The 18,908-nt window shown below is 44.0% G+C and overlaps 1 protein-coding gene across 2 annotated transcripts in view; it reads right to left on the reverse strand.

Annotated features, from left to right (window-relative positions):
• Nucleotides 1–17,842, reverse strand: part of CCNJL (cyclin J like) — a 47,525-nt gene extending 29,683 nt beyond the window's left edge. Inside the window, exons 1-3 of one of the 2 annotated variants that reach the window (XM_084637436.1) lie at nucleotides 17,641–17,842; nucleotides 16,774–16,883; nucleotides 3,225–3,435 (exon numbers count right to left, since the gene is read on the reverse strand). In XM_084637436.1, coding sequence (XP_084493562.1) covers nucleotides 3,225–3,435; nucleotides 16,774–16,851 — 289 coding nt within the window. In that variant the 5' untranslated portion in view covers nucleotides 16,852–16,883; nucleotides 17,641–17,842. Of the gene's footprint in view, nucleotides 1–3,224; nucleotides 3,436–16,773; nucleotides 16,887–17,640 lie in introns of both variants that reach the window. The other variant, XM_084637435.1, reaches the window with a different exon arrangement.
• Nucleotides 17,843–18,908: the final 1,066 nt, after the last annotated feature.

Raw genomic sequence — 18,908 nt, forward strand, 5'->3', positions numbered from 1 at the left:
CTGTAGTTGAACAGCTGCTGACTACTGTCCAGGCTGCCTGTGTATGGCTTCATGAGCCAGGGCATTAAGGGGTAGGCTGGGTCCCCAAGGATAACTATAGGCATTTCAACGTCCCCAACAGTTATTTTCTCATCTGGGAAGAAAGTCCCTTCTTGCAGCTTTTGAAACAGACCAGAGTTCCTGAAGATGTGAGCGTCATGTACCTTTCCCGGCCATCCCAAGTTGATGTTGGTGAAACGTCCCTTGTGATCCACCAGTGCTTGCAGCACTATTGGAAAGTACCCCTTGTGGTTTACGTATTCGCCGGCTTGGTGCTCCAGTGCCAAGATAGGGATATGGGTTCCGTCTATGGCCCCACCACAGTTAGGGAATCCCATTGCAGCAAAGCCATCCACTATGACCTGCACGTTTCCCAGGGTCATTACCCTTGGTATCAGCAGATCTTTGAATGCGTTGGCTATTTGCATCACAGCAGCCCCCACAGTAGATTTGCCCACTCCAAATTGATTCCCAACTGACCGGTAGCTGTCTGGCGTTGCAAGCTTCCACAGGGCTATTGCCACTTGCTTCGGAACTGTGAGGGCTACTCTCATCTTGGTATTCTTGCGCCTCAGGGCAGGGGAAAGCAAGTCACAAAGTTCCATGAAAGTGCCCTTACGCATGCGAAAGTTTCGCAACCACTGGGAATCATCCCAGACCTGCAACACTATGCGGTCCCACCAGTCTGTGCTTGTTTCCCGAGCCCAGAATCGGCGTTCCACCGCATGAACCTGCCCCATTAGCACCATAATGCCCACATTGCCAGGGCCCATGCTTTGAGAGAAGTCTGTGTCCATGTCCTCATCACTCACGTCACCGCGCTGACGTCGCCTACTCGCCCGGTATCACTTTGCCAGGTTCTGGTGCTGCATATACTGCTGGATAATGCGCATGGTGTTTAATGTGCTCCTAATTGCCAAAGTGATCTGAGTGGGCTCCATGCTTGCCGTGGTATGGTGTCTGCACAGAGAAAAGGCGAGGAACGATTGTCTGCCGTTGCCCTGATGGAGGGAGGGGCGACTGATGACATGGCTTACAGGGAATTAAAATCAACAAAGGGGGTGGTTTGTGAGAAATGGTCCCCTCAAGGATAGAATTCAAAACCTCAAGGATAGAACTCAAAACCGGGTTTAGCAGGCCATTGATTTCACAGAGGGGAGGAGAAAAAGAATACAAAATAAATCTGGTCTATTTCTTGTTTTGAGCCACTTCATCTATCTTTATGCATCTGGCTGGCAGCAGACTGTGCAGTACGACCGCTAGCCATCATCATCTCCTGGGTGCTCGGCAGAAGACTGTGCAGTATGACGACTAGCCGTCATCTTCTGCTGGCTGGAGGTTAAAAGACAGCGCACTGCCGGTAGGATTGAATCGCTACGAGACAAAACAAGGGAAATGACCTGGCTGAGTCACTCCCATGTTTGCCCAGGCGCCCGATTAAAAGAGCGCCCAGGACTATGTTGACGACAGCTACCAGTCATACTGCACTGTCTGCTGCCAAAAGGCAATTAACTGCTGCTGTGTAGCAATGCAATACCACGTCTGCCAGCACCCAGGAGACATATGGTGACGGTTAGCTGAGCGGGCTCTGTGCTTGCTGTGGTATGGCATTTGCACAGGTAACTCAAGAAAAAAGGCGCAAAATAATTGTCTGCCCTTGCTTTTACGGAGGGAAGGAGGGAGGGAGGGAGGAAGGAACGGGGGCTTGACGATATGTACCCAGAATCACCTGCGACAATGTTTTAGCCCCATCAGGCACTGGGATTTCTACCCAGAATTCAAATGGGTGGTGGAGACTGCGGGAACTGTGGGATAGCCACCCACAGTGCAACGCTCCGGAAGTCGACGGTTGCATCGGTACTGTGGACACACTCTGCTGACTACATGCACTTAGAGCACTTTGTGGGGACACACACAATCAACTGTATAAAACCGCTTTCTACAAATTCAACCTAATTTCGTAGTGTAGACATACCCATAGAACCACAGAATACCAGGGTTGGAAGGGACCTCAGGAGGTCATCTAGTCCAACCCCCTGCTCAAAGCAGGATCAACCCCCAATTTTTGCCCCAGATTCCAAATGGCCCCCTCAGGGATTGAACTCACAACCCTGGGTTTAGCAGACCTATGCTATCCCTCCCCCCAAAGAACTTGGAGACGCTGGGGATTGAACCCAGGGCCTCATACATACAAAGCATGTGCTCTACCACTGAGCTACATCCCAGCTCCGCTATATTTCTAAAATGATACAACAATCTCCACCTTTTTCAGAGCTAGGAAAAAGGGGCAACACCTCTCTAGATTTAGAAACATATACCAAAATCTGTTGTCTGTTCCACCATAGTGTTATGAGGCCTTAAGTGTCCTTTGTATGGTAAAATTATCCTAGCACAATCCATTTCAGGAGAGACCATAAGTAGGATCCTTGTGGCTACATCAGTGCCATCCACCATTTGCATAGCCTTGAGCGCAGAGATGGGGCTGAACAAATAGTTCTCTTTGTCACGGGTTCATTTTCAAGACAGACCAAGCATCTTGAACAAGTAGGACAGTGTCACGTTAATCAAATGGACACCAGTTGCTGTGTAACGTTTTAGTACATATTCTGTGCTTATAAATTTTCTAGCCAGGTTCTCACTCAAGTCTACATCAATGGATCTATGAAGACATCACTGTAACCAAAAGTTCTCCAATGGTACAAGAGTTTAGGGTTTATGTAGAGCTATTGGCTGGGAACCCTGAACTTCTTTGCCAAGTTAAAAATCCCTTTCTTTAAGATCACTTCTTAAAAACTTCCCTGAAATGCAAGAGTTTAACAATTCAACTTGTTCTTTAGTTCGGTTACTAAACAAAGCTACTTTAAAAACACGTAATGTTGGTTCAGAGGTATATTGGCAAGCACATACAGCTGCCACAGTGTGCTTTGGTAACTGCCTTCAGCTCAGACATTAGGAGGTCCTATTCTCCAATGTACTGAATGATCCCAGCTCTCTTTGGTCTCAGTGGAAGCCAAGCGTGGCATAATTTCAGGCCCAAATTGATGAATTTCGGAAGAAGTTATATCTTACATTAAAATTATCCCCTGTTGAATGGAGAATAGCAGCTTGTGCGTTACATAAAACAAAAGCAACCATCTGCTTGATCAGAAAAAAACAAGCATGTTACTAGGCAGCAGTGAACTTACTTGCTAGGAGAAGGCAGGCAATCGAAATGACATACAGTTGCTTGACAGTAATATCGTAGTGATCCATAAAGAGGTCCAGTAAGTAGACAGCAAGGTGCCGTGCTGTAGGGCAGAGATTGCAGCGGCTACTGAGGACAGTCAAGAGGTCAGTAAAGTAGCGGCGCATCCCAATCTGTGGTGAATGGGCCTTATAGACAGGCAGTTTCAGTTCCTACAAGGACACAACAGGAGGGGAGAGAGGTATTAGAGTGAGTATTTGTTTCAACGACCAGAATGCCCAAACCAATACCCGCCACCTACGATGGTAAGTGCTTAGCAACCACAGCAATAAGATTTACTCAGAACGCAGAGCTGTGTTAGTGCTAACATGTTTTGAAAGTCAGTTAACTTCTAATATGTTTGAGTCATTCATTCATTTTCCTTAGGAGGCTTAAGGTACTTGATTTTGCACAGTAAATTCTGGTTTAACCCAGCAATAACCAGTTATTGCTTTCCATAAAGAGAGCTCCAACACTATCCAGACTCAGAAACAAAAATGATCATGAGGAATAACTGAAAAGGGACATTGGTGCAAAATTTGACCTGACAAAGTCAGGTTCTGTACTACAATTTCTTAAGGCACAGGGGTTCATTTTATTTCTTACGCACACACATTCCATACAGAACACCTACACTTTGCTAGGTCCTTTATAAAACAAAACTCCTTCCTTGTTCTACAAATTAAAAAAGCATTATTGTATTGTGTTTAAAACCCAAATATTGCAGAGTAGTGGTACCCTACAAAAAGACCATTGAGTAGAAAGAAAGCAGTTTATTTCCATTTCCATGGGGGCTGTGGGAAACAGCAGCCAGCACATCCCTTGGCCCATGCCGCTTCCTGCAGCCCCCATTGGCCTGGAGCAGCGAACCGCAGCCAGTGGGAGCTGCGATCAGCTGAACCTACGGACGCAGCAGGTAAACAAACCGTCTCGGCACGCCAGTGGCTTTCCCTGATGGGCTATGTGCCAAAGGTTGCCAATCCCTGCACAAGTGCATAGATCCTTAGAAACCAAACACATACCACAATAGTGACAACTGCCTCTATCATGCTTTGTCTACTACACTGGAAAATTCAGTAAACGCTCTTATTCTAGTATAGAAGGGCCTGTTTTCAGTTTAGGTCACTTAAGAAGGTGTTTAAGAGCCAAACTAAAATGAAAATGTTGACATAGGGAACTATACTTAGACGGTAAGCTCTTTGGGGCAGGGACTCTTTGTTCTGTGTTTGTATAGCGCCTACCATAATGGGATCCTGGTCCATGACACACTCTTAGAAACTACCACAATACGCAATCACAACTAGTAAAAATTTCCAGTGTAGACAAGGCCTTAGAATAGGTCTTCGCTGCATAAGTAACGGCTGATCTACACTACAAAGTTAGGTCAACACAAGATGACCTATTTTGGCCTATTTGTGCATGCATCTATACGCAAATTAATCTCCAGCTGATGTAAATGCCCCATTACAGTGACAGTCAAACCACCTCCCTAAATGGTTTGGAACCATGGGTAACCTACTCAGGTTGATACAGAGCAACTGCAGACACTGTGTGACACGTGTCAGTCCAAACAGTCCTTCAGCAGCTTCCTTCCCACAATGCCCCATTCTCCACTATAGAACTGGTGCTGAGCCACAGACCTGCTGCTTTTACAACAGGCTGCATGCCATACCTGGTGAAGACCTCACCAGCACCCCACAGACCATAGATCCCTCCAAGGAGCCTGAGACAAAGACCTCTGCTGTGAACAATGAGGAGAAGGAAGAAGATGCGTCTGAGGGTTCCAGCCATGCCACAAGCCAGGACCTGTTCGAGACTCCACCACAGTCTAGCCAGTCCTGCCAGGTGAACACAGACAAGCTTGAAGACGAAGGAATCTCACGTAAATGTGTGTATACATTTTTCCTTACAATGTTCAAACCCAAAGATAGTGCCCAGCCCCAAGGTCATGAGACATAGATATTGACTTTTCATTGTTTTGCTCATATGAGAAGAGGTACGGGTACAACAGAGGTAGAGTTGGCATGTGCTTGTTTATGTGAACAGGGACACCCTTTTCATCCTGCTGAGAGAACTTGATGAAAAAAAACTTTCATGTAGATACTCTGCAATCCTCTCCTGCAGGTTTCTAGGGATGACAGCCTTATTTCGTCCTCCGCAATGGGACACCCATGCCACTCTGCGAGGAGTATGGCTGGCATCATCACAGCCAACAGGTTAGCAGCAGGTGGGCCCAGGTGACCTTGCAAGGCCAGTAAGAACTGGGCTCTCTGTGCCTTTGTGACCCTTAGGAGTGAGATCTCAGCTAAAGTCACCACACTTAGGCTGCCAATATTCATTGCCATTGCCCTATACTCCTAACCACAGAATTGGGGGCCAAATTTTATAGCTTCATGCAACAGAAAGTCTCCCCCACCAGGCTGTACTCACCAGGAGTACAAGACTAGTGCTATCCCAAGGTGCTCCAAAGCTGAAGTGTTAATAAGCACCTCTAATTAAAATTCTTTATGGGAGTAAGGGAAGGGAGTTTTGAAACTTTTCCCTTCTCGATGTGACTGTAAATCCAACGGTATGTCTATTTTTATTAGCAACTTCTGGCATGGTGAGCTTAAGGGATGCACCCTTCACACCTGACCTGATGAGAAGGAGAGAGAAGACAAGCTAGGAATTTTCTGAGAGATCTTTCAAGCCAGTGCTGCATCAGAGCACGTAGGGACAATCTGACCGAAAACATGAAAAAAAAAAAAAGCAATACAAAACAAAAGGTCAGGCAAAAGGCCTAGGAGTCCCAGCAGAACAAGGAGAGGGAAATGCACCAGGATAGCTTTTTTCAGGCAGCAAACCCAAAACACTGCAGACCTTGGTTGATCTACAGGGCCAAACATCAGACTCAGCCTTTGCAGTCACTGGAGAACTACATGGTCACTGCTCCCCCACATATCACTTGGCATTATGAACTGCATCCTTACCCCTACCACTCCACGTTGGGGGGAAAAAGCAAGGCAAACCTCAGCTTCAGATACACTAATCTATGGTTTTCTCAGCCACAGCAGGCTACACTGGACTAACATCCACTTGTGAAAACAAAAAGGACGTGTTTATTTCCTTTTCAATAGTAATTTTAAAAGGTTTCACTCATGTTAAATTGTGTTAGAAATTTGCATGACATTGTCTGCACTTTGATTTTGTGCACTAAACTTTAACGTTCTGTTTTTGGAGACTCAAAGTAGCTTCATTAGCTCACAAATTACAGAATGCCCACCAGCAGTCAAGAAATCAAACAGTACTTTTAAATGCACCTCAAGCGCCACAGAATTCCTAGTCTCAGGAAAACCCCCCACCATGTACAGCACGCACCACACAGTTCACAGCAGCAGGCAAAGCTGCTTTTTCACACCCCTGAGAGACGTAGCTATGCCGATATAAGTTCCCAGTGGAGGCCAGCCCTTAGTTAAGTAGGAGTCAGGTGAAGTCTTGCCTATCACAGCTCTAAGGATGGAACTCAAACTGGTCTGGACTAAGGCACTTCAGAACTGATTGCGGAAATAAAGGAGCTTGTGCCTGAGTTGTTAATAAAATGAGAAATACAGTGGGAGGTTTGTCTCCAGAGCTCTGGAACCACCATGTCAAATTTAATAGTAAGGGGGTAACATTGACTCACTTTGCACCAGTGTTAGCCACATGCTTATTAAAATTTATTTCATTGTGAAGAAATCTATATAACAACGGCATCAAAATGCATTTCTATGGTGAACTGGCACCATACAGTTTGGTCAGTTGTGACAACATTAACAGAATAAGAGCAGATTTTCCCTCTTCAAGAGAAGGAGCATCTGGATTTGTAGTCAATAAAAAGCCAGATAAACAGTGAGGGATTTATTCCAGTTGAGGTATATGCTTCTTAGACTTTCCCCACATACCAAATGCCAAGATAGAGAATTCCAATGTTTAATTCCTTTGCCATGCTCCTCTTCTACCTTTCTTCAAATACTACAGGTATTCATGAAATATCCAGCAACTGACTCAATACAAGCAGAAAATTTAGTGAATTATGTGATGGTTGCGGTAGTAAACCACTGCTCAAGTAAACAAAATGGAATTCATCAGCCGAGCTTGTTTTTTGTTTTGTTTTGTTTTTTTTAAATAAATTGACAAAATATTTCCTAGAAATACTCCTGGCTATCATTTCTCAACAAATGTACCAACAACCTGGGATGCTTGCTCTCATACCAGAATTTGCTGTTTTACAGAGTTAAATCAGTGTAACTGCCAAAGCAGGCAATTCAGATAGCAACAGGGACTGATCATTAACATATGCATATATTATTTTACACATATACAAAATAGTTTTAGCGAGGACAAAGTTTACAGTAGTATTCTTGGGATCCCTCTATTGTTTTGTGACAGGCAGAAGTTAATCCAAGGATAGCATATCTCTCTCACCATTTGCTGATGACAGTCAGATTAAGAAAACCAATACTTGAAAGACGACTGTTTCAATACTATGTTTCTAAAATGTAATTGTGAAACAAACTACAGCTATATTTGAAGGATGCTATTTAATCCAGTGGAAAGTTGCCTAAATCTACATTAGGGCCACAGCCAGGTCTGAAAACCAATAATAAAAATTCCCACAGTTTATTCAAATCAGGGAGTCAGCACTAACCAACAAGTTTTTGTTTGTTTGTTTGTTTTAAAGTTCTCTGTATGCTGGCTTTTCCTTTGCACAGTATGTCTCAGTAAATACCCTATTGCACTGGATCCTCAGATTTCTTATAACAAGAATCTCTGTGTCATAAGAAATAAGGTAAGGTTATTGCCAATTAAGCAACAGCAGAAATGCCTATTGCAGGGGTGGCCAACCTGTGGCTCTGGAGCTGCAGACGGCTCTTCAGAGGTTAACATGCGGCTCCTTGCATAGGCACTGTCTCTGAGGCTGGAGCTACAGATGCCAACTTTCCAATGTGCTGGGGGGTGCTCATTGCTCCTGCTCTGCTCCAGGTCCTGCCACCACTCCAGCCCTTCCCCCGAGCCCACGATGCCCTCGCTCCTCCCCACCAGAGCCTCCTGCGCACTGCAAAAGAGCTGACTGCAGCAGGCAGGAGGCGTGGGGAGGGAGGGGGACATGCTGATTGGTGGGGCTGCCAGTGGGTGGGAGGCGGTAGGAGCTGGAGGGGGGTAGCGGATGGGGGGCTGCTGACATATTACTGTGGCTCTTTGGCAATGTTCATTGGTAAATTCTGGCTCCTTCTCAGGCTCAGGTTGGCCACCCTGGCCTATAGTTTACAGATAAGGAAAAAATCCTAGATAAGGTTACCTTAAAAGTTCACACTCACAACAATTCAACTTTTTCCTGTTTTCTATCTTACTTAGCTGGGGGAGAGGTTCTCATTTTCTCTCCTTGAATTCAATTTCTGCACAGAGCATTAGCATGAAAAGTCAGGGGTGAAAAGTTAACTCCTTTGCAACTGACACTATTTAAACAAACAATCCTCTTGTCAGGAAGCGTTTGGAGAATAGCACAAAGAGGAGTTATGGATCTTTAGTTTCTGTTCTTTTTAAGGGGGAGGCACATGTTCCTTAAATTTAACCTAAACTACCTGTCTTCCAAACTAACTTTCCATTTTTGGTCAGTATTTCAACACTAAGTGAAGTCTGAATGCTTAGTTACAAAGGGCCATGAAACTCAAGAGGGGACTCTGCAATTGATGGCATGCTGTTTCCTACTGAAACTAACTTCAGCTTCTGCAAAAACTGCAGTGTTGTGCCTTTAAGTTTACAAAAACATCTACAGAAGTATTCTGGTAAACGTTTCTACGATTAGACAGTTGGCAGTAGTTTAGTGAACAGGTCATTAAGGTTAAGAGTCAGATACTATGTTTATGAAAGCTTGTTAGTGGTTTACAACTGAGGCTTTTGGATTTTGCTGGTCACAATGCAGAGATTATGCAAACCACCTCCCCAACAGGAAGAGGTAGAGAGAACTGACAGGTCAATGACACTTCAGAAGGAACCAGCACAGCAATGGGCAACCTGTGGCTCGCGAGCCACATGCGGCCCATCAAGGTAATATGCTGGCAGGCCATGAGACAGTTTGTTTACATTGACTATCCTCAGCAATAGCCCCCTGCAGCTCCCAGTGGCTGTGGTTCGCTGTTCCCGGCCAATGGGAGCTGCGGGAAGCAGTGTGGGCCGCAGGGATGTGCTGGCTGCTGCTTCCCGCAGCTCCCATTGGCCGGGAATGGCAAACCGCAGCCGCTGGGAGCTGCGGGGGGCTATGGCTGAGGACAGTCAATGTAAACACACTGTCTCATGGCCTGCCAGCATATTACCCTGACGGGCTGTGTGCAGCACGTGTGCTGCAGGTTGCCCACCACTAAACTAGCAGGATGTGTTTGGTCAGAGGACAGGAATGTGCATGAAAATCCACCAACAAAAACCACACACCACCCTAAGTCTGCATCAGACTCCAGCTACACTACTGCTCTATCAGTTCAAAGCTGTAGTGTAGATGGGTTCTAACTATGTTAGGGAGACAGTCCAGGGTTTTAACCTTGTTATGGGGCTACAATTAGATACGCTCCACACGTCAACTTTTAGCCTTATTATAACTAGGTCACCTATTTGTTATAGAATAGATAGGGCTTAAGTGGCAGAGAAACATTATTAATATAACTTAAAAGCTTAAATGAGTCCTCCAGTTCCATTAAGCAGGTAAGTTTTATCAGTATTTCTCCCCCTCCCCCCCCCATTTCTAACTAAGCAAAGTTCTAGAAGACTGTGGGGTTAGAGTCTCGTAACAGACCTGGGTTCATCCCCACTGCCCTCACTTAAGCACAGGCCTGGAAGGGACACTAAACTATTAGTGTTATCCTTTAAACAGGATGTCAAAATGCAGCTCTCTTGAAATTTAAGATCCCAGGGCTCTTTTTGAGAAGTATACGGGCCAAGTTTCTCCCTCCTTCAACAGAGTCTAACAATGGATAAGGTTGTGTGCAAGCTATTGTTCAATGAACTACCCTTGCCAATTGGTGAAGTATGCCACCCAAATGTCATCAAAACTATATATTATATAAAAAAAATAGGATTCTATGCAGCACCAACACTCTCCTACAATTGAAAGAGATGGCGGAGACCTCCTTTTGAAGAGTACACAACTTGTTCTAAGTGGAGTACACCAGAACTTCCCCTATCCAGTAAGGGATGACAAATATTACTGCATGCACCTACCGGTTTTAAAAAGAAGACAAACTATTTAAATTAAATAATCTTTACTCATGCAAACACGTGGTTCTTGTCTACTGACTTCAAATGGCATCACTGGAAGAGTGATGTTCCATGTTTATGTCTCTAAACCAGGGCTTAATTTGTGCCAGGGCTAGCCAGGGTTGAGCCCCGGCATCTCTGGTTGATGCATCAGCTCTGAATGTAAAAAAAAATTGCTTGAGCCCCAGCACCTCTTTCATTACAAATTAATTACGGCTCTCAACTCCACATCAGACTTGCAGATAAAGGTTTTTTTCCTAACGGGGAGTCGTTTAGAAGACTCACACAGGCCTGTGGGGAAGATGACTTCTTTCCAAAATTTAATTAAAACTCCGTAGTAATTCACCTAGTATGCTATAGCATGGCCAAGCCAATAAAGCTAACACGAGTAAATCAAAGTCAGAAAATAAAGGATCTGAAAACCACCTTGGCTCTTAGATAGCTCTTTTCATCAGCAGACCTTAGAGTGCTTTAAAAAGGTGGTCACAGTACCTTCATCCCCGTTTTACACACAGGGAAATTGGGGCACAACAAGGGACACGTCTTGCCCAAGGTCACCTAGCAGCAAGTGGCAGAGCTGGGAACGGAGTCTAGGTTTAATGAGTCCTAATCCAGTGCTTCATCTACTAGAAAGATCACACTGCCTCCTCTTCGGTAACAAGTTGCCAGGTCACGTACTCGCTTTCAGAGAAGAGCCAAACCTTCATAATGTTGTCCCGTTCATCCAGAGGGGAAGCTACCTCTGACCATGTGTATCGTATTTTTCACTTCATATTTGTACTGGACTGACAGATTTCTGCCCACTGACAATGCCTTTCAATATACACAGATAAAACTGCACACTTCACTGCTCAGACATTCAAAAATTTAATCTGTTTGCAGCCTACTAAAGAAGACAGACAGGAAGATAAACACACTGTTCTTATGTAAGAGGATGTATTTCTGCTTGAATGCACTCCACAGCAGGCATGTGTAATCACAATATTACCAAACATTCTAATTTCAAAAGACAGTTTAATTGCTACTATGTTTAAAAATCCACTACTTCATGTGTTTCGCTTTGGCATTTTAGAGAGTGTTTCATTAAATTCTCCTTACTCAATTTAAATTATTCAAATGCTCAGCAGCTAATCTGAGGCAGGATCAGAGAAAGGAGTGTGAAAACAGATTCCAACTTTGAGGAAAGAAGAAAGAAAAGATCATGAATAACCATGCACTTTATTAGAACACCTGTTCTTTTCAGTTCCATACATATGGTGCCATCTATACTATAAACAAACTAAAGCTAGAAACCAGTAATGCTATTGTTACAAGTTTCAAAAGCTGGAGTTTTTAAAGTGGACAGATTACATTTTTGTTGCTGGGCTGACAATCCCTTTAGAGGCCCTAACGCAATGAGTTGCTCACTGCTGGTGATGCCTACTTTCATTTTACAACTGAATTAAACTAGAAGGGCAAGTTAAAAGCAAATATTAACATTTTTTCTGTTCATCAAGATGAACAGAAAAGATAAATTGTGTCTCAGACATGCTGGATCCCAGAAATCCTCCTCTAGATTTTGCTTTCAAGATCTGGAAAAGTTACACAGCCTTTTGCAATGTCCTAGTGCCAGCTACCCCTTTGGACAAAAAAAAACAAACAACAAAACAACAAACAAACAATTGCCTGATTTACTCAGTTGTGATGTTTGTATAACGCTGAATTCAATTATCTGTGCCAAGCACCTGTAAGTTATTGAAAAGCACCTATCAAATAACATTAGGTAAGGGGTAAAAAGTATAATAGTGGATTTAAGAGGATACAGAATTGAAACGATGAATTACTGTGGCCTCATTTTTAGTACGATCTTGCTTAATTAATAGACCAGGGAAGCCAAGTGTTTCAGAGCTCCAGAGAATGTGTGTAAAGAACACAGGGAAACATTCCCCCCTATTCATTGGGCGAAAGGTGGGGGTGGGTATGTTTTTACTGAAGAATGGTGACCATAAACCTGTTGCTTGTAGTACTTCTGACAACTTGTTTTATTACTATCAGGGTTATCTGGGGGAGTAACTTTTACCTAGAGGAAATATCTATCCCCCAGACACTGTAAAAATGTAAAGCCACATAACTGTTTGTTTTCAGCAGAAGGCATCAGCTCTGTTCAACTATCCACCTGGCTGGAAAGCCCACAGACCACTCATTCGCAAAGCAATTAAGGCGGCCTTTGAAGGATTAAGTTACAATATAAACTCTTAAAGCTTGCACACTCAATGGGCTTTGTGAAATTCAGCCCTGCTCTTACTCACATTGCTTTGAGAAGCTATGTAAGAGGTGAATAAAGGAGGAAATACAAGCAGATCTACTGAGTACTTTTAAATTGTAGGAAATGTGCATATCCTGGAAGGAAGAAAGCCAACATAACCACAAACGCTGGGGGTTGGGGGACAATTCAGTACTCTGTTTCCAAAACAAGCTCAGACCATGTCCTAAATAGATTTTTTCCCTCTTTTTAGCCCTTGTGTGCAAGGAAAAATGCTGACTTGCTATTTAAACTCTCTCTCTTTCTAGAAAAAAAAGGAGTACTTGTGGCACCTTAGAGACTAAAACTTATTTGGGCATAAGCTTTCTAGAGTAATTATTCCTGCTAAAGCAGAGGTACACTTTTACATCGAACGGAAGCATCAGAAGGCCAATTTCTGTGACATTCTATCCATTTGGTAGGTCCCAAAAACCTCTTGAAAGCTGAATGAATAAAATGCAAGTCAGCCTGCTAGCATGATGTCCTTGCACCACTGACCACTACTACACAGGCTCTAGGCTACTGAAAGGTCATCATGGGCACCAGCACATATACTCAACCCACCTGGCACAGTACTGCTGATGAACAGGGTAGAAGAGAACACTGAAGACTGCAGGGCAGGCTCTGCCTTCTACTCCACCAGTGGCCTTCCAGCTCCTCAAGCAGTCCTCCATGGCACAATCCTGCAAGGCTTAAGTGTTCCCACCCAACCAGAGAAGCCATTAAACTTGTATTGTACTTTGACTTCATTGAGACTAGTCATGTGCTTACAAGTGTTCTGGATCTGGCCAGAACCCTCGAGACCTTGCAAGACCAAACCCTGTGTAGCCTAGCAGAAGCTACCTCCATAGCAACCACAACACTGCTTGCTGACCAGCCAGCCAACTTAGAATGCCAACTCAAGGGATTTATTTCCTCTGTCTTATGAGCACTCCATCTCTACAGCAAAAAACCTCCCAGCACCTTTAAACCCAATTTACACTAGAAGACTTCAGGTGTGCTATGTACATCAGGTGCCTGCCCTCAAGCGCACCACATTCATTCATTACATACAACTAATGAACACACAGCATGGACTGGAGTCTTTCATGCAGTAACACCAGCTCTCAGAGTCCCTGATTATCCTCAGAGTACAGTAATTTCAGGTTTTTGCACACTATGTAAAGTATGGACACAGATATATTATGCCACCACCCTTACAGGTTTTTGTGATTTTATACCCTCCAAAGGAAGGCTCAGTTAGGTTTAATATTAAAATGATCTCCACATGTCTTGTTTTAAAGAAAGTTAAACATTTTCAGAAACTTTCCTTCAGAAATCCTTATGTTGCTAGATGGGAAATGTCTTCTCCGCATTAAATACAAACTTTAAGTACGTTCTTCTGAAGGGGGGATAATCTGTCAAGAAATTTGCACTGCAAGTCATGGGCTACATAAAGTGTATTTTTCCCCAGTGCCAAATACAACCTTTACTCTCCACTAGATGCATCCGATGAAGTGAGCTGTAGCTCACGAAAGCTTATGCTCAAATAAATTTGTTAGTCTCTAAGGTGCCACAAGTCCTCCTTAACCTTTACTATAGTTTGTTTCTGTTTCAGACTCACCTGCTTAGACCAAGACTAATCTGTTGGTGTGTTCTTCCCTCCCCCTACACCACATCCATGACCAGATTAACATGCTGTGCCAGACCACAGAACTGAAAGTGTTTAGAAAAATCACTCAGAGATCGAGGGGGAAAAAAAAAAGGGCTTTGTTTTGTGGGCACCACCATCTGTTTTACCATTTTCTACAGCACAGCACCATAATATACCATTAGGACTCTCAGCAATCTTGTCATAAAAAAGCAGAACAATATTTATGCTTTTTTTGTTCTGTGCTGCTTTTGCAGATTTTCCCATCACTGAAAGCTAATTAGTTAAATACATTGTATTCTTCCAGAACAAAATCAGATGTGCTTCTTCTATTTGACTAGAAACATGCTAAGTCAAATTACTTTTATGTATGTTTGTTTTGTTTTTTTGTTTTTTATTTATTTTTTAAAAAAGGAAGGATTCCTTCCAAACTCCCACCTCAAAAGCATGAGCAGGTGGCATCAAATCCTCAATACTGCAGGGTTTACAAATCCAGCATTTAGATTTCTCTTTAAGGGAAATTTGCAATTTAAAAAAGAAAGCTTGGGTTTGCATCCTCTCTTTTGCTTCTTTATTATGTATAAAGAAAGCCTGAAGGGTTTTGGGGGGGGAGGGGTTTACGGGTATTTTTTCCACTTTAATATCAACTCTTATCTTGCTGGTTATGCTGAAGGACGGTCTGTTTTACTCTCTCAATTGTTTCAAGGATTCATTTTTCCAAAATGTTAAAGGCATTAACAAAAAGACTCAAACTGTACGCCGTGACAGTCCTTTTCTTTCTCAATACACTCAGACTCTGAGCTCTTAAATATCATTTCATTCTTTAACCAGAATCTTCCAAACTAGGCAAGACCTAAACTTCTAATGCAAGAACACAAAGACGCACAGTTCAGATCAGGCCTTCCTTATGAAGGAAGTAGCAAAAGAAAAGTACAAGCCCATTTTCCCCCCTTTTCAGCTTCACCTGCAAATTCAAACAACCAGGCCTACTCCTGTCATAGCAATTGGCATCTATAGGTACACATGAACAAAGAAAAGATGTTAGCACTCTAGGATAGTCCAATGTAACTTCAGCCTACTTTGGGGACATAGTATGCACTTGCTAAAGACAAATTCTAAGCCACATATACAAGAGGTAAAATATGGCTAAGAAATTATGCAAGCCTCAGAAGAAATTGACAAGCCAAATAGTGTAGGTTTCAGTAAAAATTAGTTTTAAGTAACTTCATAAACAAGTTCAGTGTTTTCTTCTGCATGAAAAGAAACAGCTGTAGATCTAGATTTACTTGCATCAATTATCCCCCCACTCCATTTCAGAATCAGAAGGACCTGTCCCTCAGTGTGACTGCATGAGAACAAACAACCCACTTGCCAAGACCTGATAATGATTAAGTCACCTGATGTAATTTATTGTTGAATGCCTGCTGGAGAGACAAAAGTAGTAGAATATCCAAAGTGTTAATTTTGTTAAGGGTAACTTGAAAGGGAGTAAAGTGCAGATAGTTAATCTTTGCTGTGATCTCTCTTTCATGTTACCCAGCTAAATGCATTTAGCAATTCTTTAATGTTTGAAGAGTACTTAAGGAAATGCAACATCTAAATAGACAATAAGAAAAGGAGTACTAGTGGCACCTTAGAGACTAACCAATTTATTTGAGCATAAGCTTTCATCGGATGCATTAAAATAGACAATGCTATTATTTCTAGCAGCTCAAAGCAAGTTTTTTTAAATTAAGAGGACAAGACAAAGCACAGCAATAAATCCCTTCAAATACTGCCCAAATATTGCTCATTTAGGTATTTTAATATCAAAGATTTTTTTCTTTAGGAGCACACGTAGATGCAGTACTAGCTTTATCAAAGCAGACAATTACAGCCAGCATTTGTACTATCTCAACTCCTCTGCAGTCTGCCAAGAAACAAGTGTCTGCAGTAAAACCGCCTCTCAACCTGTATTTGTTTGAAAACAGAGTTACTTCTTCAGACCTCAAGATCTTTTGATTGGATGCAGCTCAGCAATAGTATCCCCTTTTTATTTAAACACATTGTCTCATCACCAGCTTGCCTGAATTAAAACTGCTGAACCAAAGCAGGCAGATATTTTTAGCCTGTAAATAGGCTTTTGCAGACTCTAAATTATGATTAAAGCATTTTTATAGGACAGAGAGGGTTAAGTGTAGCTTCTTCTTTGATTAACTCAATTGGTGAAGACAGTTACTTGACAATTTAGAGCTTTAACATTTGTTTTCCTTATAATGCTTGAGGGGTGCCAAAGCATTTTTGCTGAATCGAAAATGAACAGGGGAAGGGGAGAGAAGGGAATTAAAGTCCAACCTTCATTCTCAGAGTCTGATGAATGTCTGCTGCCAGCTCCCCTTTCCACCATTGCTCTTCCATCCTCATTCTTCCCATCCAAAGGTGTGGAAGAGTGGGATTTAGTAACTCTGCTGGAAAGGAAACAAACCAAATAAATCAATCAAGCAGCTTCTACAAACCAATCCAGTGCCATCAGTTTTTCGTAGCTGTTTTAGTGTTAGTTGCTTGCCATCAGATTGACAACACTCTCTAGAAATAAACCACTTGAAAACAATCACGGATCAGCTTGTTTCAAAGAGACTAAAATACAAGTTATTCAGAGTCATCATAAGGCCACCAAACTTCTGATCAGATTGTGACCTGTAGGTTTTGCCAGTTGTAGGACACTGCCAAAGCCTTTCAAGGGGTTTTGCTCCAAAACATCTCGGAGCAGCACTGTCCTCGGGATCACTTAAAATTTCAGAGAGCTTCTCCAATAGCAGAAGTGTTTCTTACACTGTTGCTTCCTTCCCATAAAACAAATTAGTGGTGCCTTTACCCTCAGACACCCTTTATTCTTCCTTCTAATTGCCTTGCCCAGGTAAAAGTTTTTTTTGTTTTTTAAATTGGGACGGGAGGAGAGAGAGAGAGGACGGGAGGAATGAGTCCCAGCGAGAGAAATCCTGGGGGACTTCTTCCCACCTGATGAGATCAGGGCAAGAAGCGCCCTGTAATTGACTTTACATCAATTGGATCTAGCCCTTCCCCGGCTGGTTGTGTAACGCAGTCACACTGGGGCTTCCAATACCCTGCGAATGTGCCATTCCAGCCTGCAGATTTCTTTTTTCTCTTTTAATTAACTACGCTACACAACCTCAGGACCCTGAAAAATGCAACTTGCGTTACCTTCGCCGGCTGCCTCCTCTTTGCCTCCCTCACTCTGATCAGCAGCCTTTGTCCTACTCCAACATCCTGCGGGTGCTGCTACAGCAGCAGGGCCAATACTGCAGCCAAGAGGGGGGAGATCAGACCCCGGCAGCCCTAGGCGCTAGGAGTCGGAGGGAAAGACGGGAGATGGATGCACACCCCCCCACGTCCCCAGGGTGCACCACGCAGGGGAAAGAGACGCTGCCTCCCCCCCCCGCTTTTATAGCGCCCAACCCCTCCAGCCTCCCCCGTTGTTCTCTTGCACCCAGTCCCCGCAGCAGGTCACTGCTGCTGCCGACACTCTACGGGAGCGCAGCAGCGCTCGCGGGGGATTACAACACCGGCCGCGCACCGCGCAGGCGCCATGCCTCCGCCCCGAAGGACTCTGGGGACTGTAGTTTCCTGCCCCCTGCGCGGTGAGGCTGTGGGAAGCGGCAGGTGAGGCGTGGCTTGGCTCGGGCGGCGGGCGCCCCGGGGAGAGGGTGTCCCGCGGGAAGGCGGCGCGTGCTGCTGGGGCTCAGCAGCTGGCTGCCCACGTGCTTGCAGCAGTGCTCGCTGCACCAGGGTCACCAAGCCCCTGGCCTGGGTGGGTGTGAATGTCGTATGCAAATCATGCGATGAGCTAATGTGCATATTCGCAAATCATTTGCATATAATCACGCCGTCTGGGGAGTAAAGTCAGCAGCAGGGCAAGCTTCCGCCATACCACTCTTTTGCCAGCCACAACCATTCAGAAGCCAGGGTTAGCCCCTCTCCCCATTATGAAGTCGGCTTTAAAATCATGACATTTTTATAATATAATAAATGTTGGGATCTTTATTTGCCTTCTGGTTTTTGAGACTTTAGGGCTCATGTTTTGGTGCTTTTTTTGGGATGCATGAAGGCTAGAAACTTTCCTCCCTCCCCCCCATGAAAGCTGAGTATGCAAGTAGGCATCCACTGTGAGACATATGATGCCCCATACACACATAACCAGACAGGGAGATAAGCATCTGTCACCCCCTGCTTGAAAGGAACCTGTCTATGACATGTCACCTCCTGGTTACCTGCCTTAAGAACGTAATTTTCAGTATAGATGCACAGTACAGATAGTACTCCTTAGGTCAGTGGTGGGCAACCCCACGTGGCCCATTAGGGTAATCCGCTGGCAGGCTGGAGACAGTGTTTACATTGACCGTCTGCAGGCACGGCTGCCCGCAACTCCCAGTGGCCACAGTTCGCCGTTCCCAGTCAATGGGAGCTGCAGG

Source organism: Lepidochelys olivacea (genome assembly GCF_965140295.1).
Source record: "Lepidochelys olivacea isolate rLepOli2 genome assembly, chromosome: 8".
NCBI classification, from domain to species: domain Eukaryota; kingdom Metazoa; phylum Chordata; order Testudines; family Cheloniidae; genus Lepidochelys; species Lepidochelys olivacea.